This window comes from Hemitrygon akajei, chromosome 14 (assembly GCF_048418815.1).
Source record: "Hemitrygon akajei chromosome 14, sHemAka1.3, whole genome shotgun sequence".
Taxonomy (NCBI): Eukaryota; Metazoa; Chordata; class Chondrichthyes; order Myliobatiformes; family Dasyatidae; genus Hemitrygon; species Hemitrygon akajei.
The window spans coordinates 60,338,853-60,349,887 of record NC_133137.1 but is presented as its reverse complement, the minus strand read 5'-3'; the positions used below and the strand labels follow the sequence as shown (position 1 = coordinate 60,349,887).

Below are 11,035 nucleotides of genomic sequence, written 5' to 3'. Positions count from 1 at the left end.
GCTCGCCCTCTTCACAGACACGAGAAGATCCAAATTCCTTGATTTGAGAATTCCCTGCAGGCAAGGACTTTTTGCTGACAATATGCACGGAAAGATCCCTATCTCTAGATGTAAGAATTCCCCCACACAAAGGGACCCCATTTGGACAAGATGCACAGAAAGATCCAATTTCCCCATTTGAAAATAACCCGTATATAGATACCCTATGCCGGACAAGATACACAGAAAGATCCAGTTACTAATTTGTGAATCGAGTTATTTTACTGACGGGGGGTTCAGCAACACCAGCATTCACCCCCACCCCCGCAACCACTACATATAGGCCGGCCTCAGAAGTTTTACCGGGCGCTGCCTGTCACGAGTGAGGCGCAGTCGGCGGTGGGAGGACTGGCCCGGGGAGGGCGGAGCTCCAGTATCCCGGCGGGCTGAGCGGCAGGGGTCGGGAGCAGAGCGGACTGCGGGAGAAGCGGGTAAGGTGGCGCGGACTTGGGGGGGACCACTGCAACCTCTGCATTGCTGATTTTGAAGTTGAATGCAAACTTTTCCACTTGCGTTTACGCTTTTGTCGCCCGAGTGAAGCTTTAAGGCGGGTTTGAAAGACCAACTGTGAATTTACTGTGTGCTTTCCCCATCTAGCATTTGTTAATCTCCGGTTTGGAAATGTCCGAGTTCATGAAAAGCGATGTTTTCCTCGCCTACTCCACGTACGCCTGTATCGTGCTAATGAAGATGATGCTAATGGGACCCCTGACCGGTTATTTCAGGATGACTCGTCGGGTAAGGTCACCAACGTCAAGAATATTGCAAAAACTGATTTAAAAATGAAAACGTTTGTTATTTTAGTTACTTACTGAACATTGTGCAAGGATGCGTGTTTCGCAAGGTTATTGCATTGGCAGTGACAAGCTACAGATTGAAGTAGTTTTTGGTCTGTTTTGCACTTCGTATAGTTCGGTACTAAGGATTTTGTGGCTTGTTATATCAACAGGGCATGATACGAAAGCTCAAACACGAGGAAATCTGCATATGCTGGAAATTCAAGCAACACACACAAAATGCTGGTGGAACGCAGCGGGCCAGGCAGCATCTATAGGGAGAAGCACTGTCGATGTTTCGGGCCGAGACCCTTCGTCAGGACTAACTGAAAGGAAAGATAGTTAGAGATTTGAAAGTAGTGGGGGGAGGGGGAAATGCAAAATGATAGGGGAAGACCGGAGGGGGTAGGATGAAGCTAAGAGCTGGAAAGGTGATTGGCGAAAGTGATACAGAGCTGGAGAAGGGAAAGGATCATGGGACGGGAGGCCTAGGGAAAAAGAAAGGGAGAGGGGAGCATCAGAGGGAGATGGAGAACAGGCAGAGTGATGGGCAGAGAGAGAAAAGAAAAGGAGGGGGGAGAAAACTAAATATATCAGGGATGGGGGGAGGAGGGGCATTAACGGAAGTTAGAGAAGTCAGTGTTCATGCCATCAGGTTGGAGGCTACCCAGCCGGTATATAAGGTGTTGTTCCTCCAACTTGTGTGTGGCTTCATCTTGACAGTAGAGGAGGCCACGGTAGACATGGAATGGGAATGGGACGTGGAATCCAACCTGATGGATGGCATGAACATTGACTTCTCTGACTTCCATTAGTGCCCCTCCTCCCTTTCTTACCCCATCACTGCCTGTTCTCCATCTCCCTCTGGTGCTCCCCTCCCCCTTTCTTTCTCCCTAGGCCTCCTGTCCCATGATCCTTTCCCTTCTCCAGCTCTGTATCCCTTTTGCCAATCACCTTTCCAGCTCTTAGCTTCACCCCACCCCCTCCGGTCTTCTATCATTTCGCATTTCCCTCTCCCCCTCTTACTTTCAAATCTCTTACTGTCTTTCCGTTCAGTTAGTCCTGATGAAGGGTCTCGGCCCAAAACGTCGACAGTGCTTCTCCTATAGATGCTGCCTGGCCTGCTGTGTTCCACCAGCATTTTGTGTGTGATGATAAGAAAGTTTGTGGACGATACCTAAAATAGGTGATGTTATCAACATTGAGGAAGGTTATTAAAAATAATTAACTGTGTAAGTGGGCCGAAGAATTGCAAATTATCCTAGTTTGCTGTGCTTCATTTTGAATGCTTTCACCATTCGATAGGTTTCAATGAGGTCACCCCTTATGCTTCTGAATTCTAGTGAATACGGGCCCAGAGCCATCAAACGTCCTTCATATGACAAGCCATGTAATCTTGAAATCATTTTCATGACCCCCCTTTGAACCCAAATGAGGCCTCACCAGTGTTTTATAAAGTTTCAACGTTACACTCTTGCTTTTATATTCTAGACCTCTTGAAATGAATGCTATCCTGAATTGCTTCTCCGAGTACTCATGGGCAAAAGTTCAGTGGGTTTTTGTATCTTTTTTCTTTTAAAAAAAAAAGAGCTATGGATATGTTCTTTGCCCATCTGCAGTGTAGTTCCCTGACTGAGCTCAAAATAGTGTGTGTGTCTTGGGAGTGATAGGCTGGGCAGGTGATTCTGGCCATCCAGAATCAAATGAGTGTTACTGTGGGGCGCCAGTACTGTACTGGGATGTTGACCTGAGAGAGATTACTGACATTGTTCACTTTGTCTTTCCAGTAAGTTGAAAGAGTTTTTGGGGACAACAATGGTAGCAACTTCCCAGTGTTTTGCCATCCCTGTTGTGAGTAGTCCAGGTTTCAGAAGCATATAGAAGGTAGTGGATCACTCTTGTCTGAAAGACCGTGAAGTTTTTTTTTACCTTGGTCAAAGTCTGTGCTAGTGCTGGATTTCATCACTGATGCTTGCTTTCACTGAAGGGTAACTCCTGAATTTAGGGAAGTGGTCCATATTTTTCAGGGTTGCCACTATATAACCTTCATTGTTGGAGGGCGGTGTGGCAGTTTCTCCCGGGTCAGTATCCCTAGTTTTGACATCTCAGTTACTGCAGTCGGATATGTCTCCATTTTGAAGATGCCAATGATTGTGGCGCCGCTAAGGTGTCTGGTAAATATTTCTCTTCCTGGAAGCTAACGGTGAGATGGCGAATTTGTGACTGGTGGGCTTCACTGTTTTAGGACTTGAGCGGGGATATCAACTGCTTCTAAGCCCTTATTTCTGAGGAGGGATCTGGTTGTTTACAACTTCTGGGTGGTTAGAATTGATAAGACTGGACTGAGCATGTTGCTGTGAGATGGGAGTTGAGGGACAGAGTGTTACTTCCACCACACAGTCTGTTATCAGTCTGTTACTGATAAGTTTTGCCTCATTCTTGGGTGGAGCCTTGGGTGTTGTAGCATTAATGGTTTTGACAACACGGTGGTCATAGATTTACTGAGTCTTCTGCACTCTTTCCATCCATCATCTGTTCATTAGGTCACTGGTTTCTGTGTATTGCTATCTTCAGCTACCATTTGGGGCAACTTCTTCTTCCTTCAGGTATTACAGCCTGAACTTGTTTCGCTTCAACTGCTTCTCTGACTTTGCTTTAAAACAAAATTAGACTATCGTATTCCAGCCTTGCTGCTTGTTTTTATGTCACAGACTCCCAGCCCCATTTGGCTTGATACTGTTCTCTATAGTTCTACCAATTAAACCCCAGATTCTGCACTTTCCTGGCTGCTTTGAAATATTTATGGCAATGCAGCTGCCTGAATCAGCTTTAAACCAGTAGCTGTTTTTCTTTTATTGTTGTGCCCTCTGGGTATTCCCTGGTACCTTCATAGTTCATTCCAAGAACTATTTCTTCCCATTATTGATAGGGGAATGTAATCTACCTCACCAACAATGAAATATCAATTTCCTCTTCCCCCTCCGATCTTTTTTTTTTCCCCTCATCTTGTTTCACTGTTGTGTGGATGTGTAAGTGCTGGCCCCTTTTGCTTCCACTCACCTGTGTCTGAACAATGTGAAATATCTGATGCCAAGCCCCTGGATTGGGCTAGTTCTCATTTAGCTTTGCTAACTACTCAGTGGATCCTGAAATTAGTTGTCTCTACTCTACCAAAGATGCAGTGGAAAGTTAAGAACTGAGAGATTAGTGCCATATTTTGAAAGTTTAATGATTTTTTTTGTTTTGCAGGAATCATTGATAATGCTGCTGTAGGATATTTATATGAATATTCTTTTAAAATGTGAGGAGAATAACTGTAGATGTGAAGGATATAACGTGTGGAAGGTGTAATATAAAGTTGATTTTGATTATTGTGTAATTCTGCCAAGTATTTCTTTAAAATATAAGATAATTACTGTATGCTCTATAGATATGAAAATCCATTTCATTGAAGAAACCTTGATTGATAACTATCACCTTGAATTTCATTTTGCCTTGTGTGGAAAACATCATGTTTATTTCTACTCAATCTTGACGTACAAGGTTCATGGTTGTAAAGTTATTGTGGAAGTTCATGTCATTACTTGGTCAACCATGTGACCTGGCTGAATGCTTCTTAGTGGGAAAAAGGAATTGAATTTGCTTCTATTTTAACTTAATAACGTTTTGGCACTTTTCTGTACTTTTTGGCTATTGAGTTTGCAATCAAATTGTGCCTGTCTTTTATATTTAAAAAAAAAAAATCAGTGCTATAGAAATCTGGGATAAAAACAATGTGTTGGAAATACTGATGAAGTCATAGAGGACTTGTGGAAAGGGAAATGTTTCAGGTCCATTTGGTTTATTTGAATTCATGTAGCATTTAAAGTCTCAGCAGTGGATCACTGTCTTAGTTTCCACATTTTGTATGGGGACTTGTCTTTTTATTGTCTTGTATTCAGAATAATTTGAAATGCACGTTCTTTTGTCAAATTTCAGTGTAAAATTATTTGTATCACTGTATTTCCTTTTAAGGGCTGAAGTAAATGCTTTGCTAAAGATGATTTGTTTTTGACTGGATTTATTCCTGTCAAAACTCATCCACACAAAGAATAAACAGTATCATCATCATTATGTGCCGTGCCATATTGATGTGGGTGATCAGGATCAATCATGATCACGATTGTTCTACAGAAGTCTGTTTGCCATTGCCTTCAGGGCAGTGCCTTTACAAGACAGGTGCCATTATCAACAGTCTTCAGAGATGGTCTGCCTGGCGTCAGTGGTCACATAACAAGGACTAGTGATATGCACCAGCCGCTCATACGACCATCCACCCTGATCGAGGGGCTAAGCAGGTGCTACAGCTTGCCCAAGGGTGACCTGCAGGCGAGTGGAGGGAAGAGGTGCCTTACACCTCCTTGGTAGAGACGTAGCTCCACCCTGCCACCCAAAACAATAGCATAAATGATCAATTGGAAACATAAAATTTGCTTAAAGTTTACATTTTGACTGCACCTATGCTTGTATCCTGTTTTTCTTCAAGTTTTAAGTATCGTATTATTAATCCAGCAGGGAATAAATAGCAAATTAGTATTTGAACTAGTATCTACTTATGATAGTGGTAGACTAAAGAAAGTTATGTTTTTTGTCTATAATACAGGTCTTTTAAAGTTAATGGCCGGAGACTACTTTTTGTAATAGGATATACTTTTCGCGTCCATTTCTGAAATTTATAATTACTAAAGTACTCTGGAAGACAGCAGAAGTTGAGCATTCCTAGATTTACACATTGTATGACTTGGATGAACAATGCTTTCGCTCAATTAGCAAATAACCTTTATCTAACATGATTTATGACTAGGCCTTTTCCAACCCTGAAGATGTTGCGTTGCATTCTGGCGGGGATGAAGAAGCCAGGAAAAAAATGCTGAAGACTGATCCGGATGTGGAGCGTGTGAGAAGGTAAGGGTTGTTTGTGATTGAAAGAAAACACAATTCATGCAGGTCCCTAGTGTGATCGCACTCTTTCCGCCACTTTCCAAAACACAGGAGAGATGTACTTGCAATAAAGGGAGTGCAGTAAAGGTTCAGCGGATTGATTCCTTGGTTTGTGCGGGAGGAGGGATGTCACATGATGAAGTGTTAAACATTCTTGAGTTTAGAGGAATAAGGCATGATCTTACTGGTGGCTGGAGTATCTAACCTTAGTGCTACCTGTGCCATTTTTCTGAGCAAAACACACGAGGTGCTGGAGGAACTCAGCAAGCTGGGCAGCATCTAGCAGTAGGATAAACAGCCGATGATCCGGGCTGGAAGGGAAGGGGGCAGAAGCCAGAATAAAAAGGTGGGAGGAGCAGAAGGAGTTCAAACTGGCATGTGATAGGTGGGACCAGGTGAGGAGGAAGTGGGTTGTGGAAGAGGTAAGAAACTGGGAGGGGATAGGTGGTAGAAGTAAAGGGCTGAAGAAGAAGGATTCTGATAGGAGAAGGGAGTGGACCATGAAAGAAAGGAAAGGAGGAGGAGAATCATGGAGAAGATTGGGCAGGTGAGGAGAAGAGGAGAGAATTGAAAAAGCAAAGGGGGGGGGAGAATTGCCTGAAGTCTGAGAAATCAATGTCCATGCCATCAAGTTGGAGGCTACCCAAATGGAGGTATGAGGTATTGCTCCTCATAGCTCTAGAGGAGGTCATGGTCAGACTGAGGATGGGAAGTCGATTGGCTGTCAGAAGATCCTGCATTTTGAGGTAGAATGAGGGTGCATATCAAAGTGGTCCTCCAATCTGCATTGACTGTTCCCCTCCTTAGATGCTGCCTGACCTGCTGAGCTCATCCAGCGGTTTGTGTGTTGCTCAAGATTGCCAGCGTATCCAGAATCTCCTGTGTAGCTATATTTTTAGTTTCTCTCAGCATGTACTAATCTCACGTGTATTTTGTGATGCAGTTATATAGTTAATGCTAATCCAAGTTTGTTACCTTGTGCTTATCACATTTGTAATGTGCAGTGACGCTGCTGCAAAAGGCTGGCTTTCTTAGTAGGCTTGCCTGTCGCAACAAGCATAAACTGGAGCAAAGGTCAGTCTCAAAATAAAGGGTTAGCTCTTCAGGAGAAACTACTTCGTCCCAGAGTGTACTGAATCTTTGGAATTCCCTGTACAAGAAAGCTGGGAAAGCTCAAACTCTGAGTACATTCAAGAGATAGTGGCTTATTTTTGGACACCAAGCATGTAAGATTAAAGCAGGAAGTGCAAAAAGACTGTATCCTACTCTAGCCTTCCATTCACATTTCATTAATTTGGAAGTGTTAACTTCTGTGTGTTTAAACCAAACCTGAGTGCTTGTTTCTTTTGTTCCTTACAGATGTCACCAGAATGACCTGGAGAACATTGTTCCATTTATTGGCATCGGACTCTTGTACACACTGACAGGGCCGGACCTGACCACTGCTCTGCTGCACTTCAGAATCTTTGTTGGTTCCAGGATCTTCCACAGTATTGCATATCTGCTTCCTCTCCCCCAGCCCTCACGAGGTTTGAGCTGGTTTCTGGGTTTGGGAACTACCTTTTCAATGGCTTACAGAGTACTGAAGGCAGGGTTGTACCTTTGAATGAAAACAACAATTGTTCACAAGGCATTCTTTAGCTTTACTTTTATTTCCCTGATTCCATTCTTTAGTTCTTATCCTCACTAATAGTATTTAATAACAGCAGCGCAAGTACAAAACCCAGGTTCGATTTGTTGGGAGAAAAAATGAGGTCATAAGGAAGACAAAGCAAGTTGCAGGATAGCTTTGCTTTTGTGGATATGAGCTGAGCTAGTGGCTGTTCCCTCACCAACTGGAAAAACCTGTTTGGGAAGCTGTTTTTAAACATAATTATTCAGCAGTGTGTATTGGCCAGCTTTCACAGTCGACATTATATCTGTTCTTCCACAACCTATCACAGATTAATATATGCATTTGGAAATTGGACATTTTCTTGTAATGAACTGACCCATAGATAATAAGCTGGCAAAACCCAAGTTAAATATAAATGTGCAGCTGAACCAGCAGCATTTAATCATGTTTCTAATTGAACACACAAGGGATTTATTCACATGTGTTGGGGTTGAGATATGTTCATTTTGGGCTGATGACTCGTGCTTGTTTGAAAGTTTCTTTTGCTTTTGCAATCTGAGTACTTTGAAAGGTTTATCAGCTTTTCAAACTATTGCTCAATATTTTAGGTGGGCCAGGCACTGCTCAAAACCATTGATATATTGCTATCACTGAGAGCGACATTCAGGAAATCAGGCTTGTCATAAATCAGGGAAGGACCCAATGAATGGAGAGTGGGAATGGCAGATACAAGGCTATTCTCTCAGGGTTGGGTGAAATGCAGCTTGACCTGAAACAAGATTGGCATTGCTTCAATTTTGTTTTATAGATTTGACGTGTTAGCTTTTACCTCAGCAGGTTGTGAGTATATTATTTCTTGGAATTGTGTAAGTGTGAACATTCTGGTTTAGTGAGTCCAAAATGCACATATAATGCCTAAAAATGTATGGATTTCAGATTCAATTGGGTTAAACCTGCGGTGCAATAAAATTGGAGTTAGATGGACTATTATGATACAAGTCTTCAGCTACTGTAGCAAACTTTTTAAATCACAGTTGCCATGTTCTTAAGATACAGACCGTATTTCTGTTTTTGGACTGAATCTTGGTGCATCTCTAAAACTTAAAACATTTGCTCAGAAACACCGTATATGCAGCACCACAGCTAAGTAATGGAAAAAGTGTTTAGACCAGTGCAGTAAGAATGACCATTGCCGTAGTTGTTCAGATATATTTTTTAAAATCATTCCAAACCTGCTGGGAGTACTAACATCACATTGTTTGACAGAGAGATCTGGTAATGTTGAAGTTTTCTGTGGATAGCACAAGATCAATTGTACCATCACAGCTTCTTGTGATGATGGGATTTAGCCCAAAGTTGACACATGCTTTTCATACCCCTAATCTCTGTTGATCCATTGTAGTAAGTAAAAACTGTCTACGATCCAGGTGCAAGTGTATTGTTTTCACCCTATTACATACCATTTCCCAAACTTACTTTAGCATCTTACTTTTATAACAGTTATTGTTAATTAATAGTCATCACTTGGTGCTTCCTCTGACATCACCGCCCCATGCTGAGTACCCGCATTAACACATCCACTGTTTTGCTATGTGTCACTTATGCTGATATAGTTGGAAGAATTTTGCTAAAATGCTTATTTTTGCTAAAAAGAATGAAAATTGTTGAAATTCTTTCCAGTCACCTTTTCATTGTATTTTCTGTCAATAAATACTTGAATTAAACATGCTGTGGTGCTTAACAAAGCTAAGCTACTTTTTATAAACTCGAGTTTCTGCAAATGCTGGAAATCCAAAGCAACACACAAAATTTGGAGGAACTTCGCGTGTCAGGCAGCATCTATGGAGGAGAATAAACAGTTGGTGTTTCAGGCTGAAATCTTTCATTGGGACTGGAAAGGAAGGGAGAAGGTGGAATGGAGGGGAAGGAGTCCAACCTGGTAGATGATAAGTGAAGCCAAGTGAGGAGGAAGGGGGAATGGAGTGAGAAACTGGGAGGAGATAGTAGGTGAGAACAGCATTGATGGTAGAGGAAGGGAATCTCTGTCTATAAAGAGCAAATACATCTCAGATGTTCTGGAATGGAACATTTTAACCTGAGAATGGATGTGGTGGAGTCAAGTCAAGTCACTTGTATTGTCATTTCGACCATAACTGCTGGTACAGTGCATAGTAAAAATGAGACATTTTTTCAGGACCATGGTGTTACATGACACAGTACAAAAACTAGACTGAGCTATGTTATATAAAAAAAAAACAGAGAAAGAACTACACTAGACTACAGACCTACCCAGGACTGCATAAAGTGCACAAAACAGTGCAGGCATTACAATAAATAATAAACAGGACAATAGGGCAGTAAGGTGTCTGTCCAGGCTGTGGGTATTGAGGAGTTTGGGGGATGAATCTGTTACGTAGTCTGGTTGTGAGAGCCCGAATGCTTCGGAGCCTTTTCCCAGATGGCAGGAGGGAGAAGAGTTTGTATAAGAGGTGTGTGGCCTTCATAATGCTGTTTGCTTTGCAGATGCAGCGTGTAGTGTAAATGTCCGTAATGGCCAGAAGAGAGACCCTGATGATCTCAGCTGACCTCACTATCCGCTGCAGGGTCTTGAGATCCGAGATGGTGCAATTTCCGAACCAGGCAGTGATGCAGCGATGCTCTCAATACAACCCCTGTAGAATGTGATGAGGATGGGGGGTGGGAGATGGACTTTCCTCAGCCTTCACAGAAAGTAGAGAATGTTGCTGGGCTTTCTTTGTTATGGAGCTGGTGTTGAGGGGCCAGGTGAGATTTTATGCCAGGTGAATACCAAGAAATTTGGTGCTCTTTACGATCTCTACTGAGGAGCTGTTGATGTTCAGTGGGGAGTGGTTGCTCCGTACCCTCCTGAAGTCAACAACCATTTCTTTTGTTCACATTAAGAGACAGGTTGTTGGCTCTGCACCAGTCCGTTAGCCACTGCATCTCTCTGTAAGCTGACTCGTCGTTCTTGCTGATGAGACCCACTACGGTCGTGTCATCGGCGAACTTGATGATATGGTTCGAGCTGTGTGTTGCAGCACAGTCGTGGGTCAGCAGAGTGAACAGCAGTGGACTGAGCACGCAGCCCTGGGGAGCCCCCGTGCTCAGTGTGATGGTATCAGAGATGCTGCTCCCGATCCGGACTGACTGAGGTCTCCCAGTCAGGAAGTCTAGGATCCAGTTGCAGAGGGAGGTGTTCAGGCCCAGTAGGCTCAGCTTTCCAATCAGTTTCTGAGGGATGATTGTGTTGAATGCTGAACTGAAGTCTATGAGTAACATTCGAGCATCTGTGGAGATGGAGGAACTGAGAAAGAGGAGCAGTTCTTACAAGTGATAGGGTGGGAAGTCAAGATACGTAGCTGTGAGTTGGTAGGTTTATAAAAGATGTCAAGACAGTTTGTCTTCAATGGAGACAGAAAGATTGAGAAATAGGAGAGGTGTCAGATTGTCCAAGTAAATTTGAGGACACTGTAAAGTGGTAGCCAACTTGATGAAATTGATAAGTTCAGCAGGAAGAGTTGGGAAACATTACTAGTGTAGGCTTGGAACATAGAAAAGGCAGGTGTAGCTGGAGCCCATGGCTACCCCCTTGGGTTTGGAGAAA

At 42.9% G+C, this 11,035-nt stretch overlaps 1 protein-coding gene across 1 annotated transcript; it reads left to right on the top strand.

Annotated features, from left to right (window-relative positions):
• Positions 1-349: 349 nt before the first annotated feature.
• On the top strand, positions 350-9,134 carry LOC140738618 (microsomal glutathione S-transferase 1-like). The gene is made up of 4 exons (XM_073066183.1): positions 350-470; positions 637-777; positions 5,659-5,759; positions 7,155-9,134. Exons 2-4 carry the CDS (start codon positions 661-663, stop codon positions 7,399-7,401), a joined length of 465 nt encoding a protein of 154 aa, XP_072922284.1. The 5' UTR covers positions 350-470; positions 637-660; the 3' UTR covers positions 7,402-9,134.
• Positions 9,135-11,035: the final 1,901 nt, after the last annotated feature.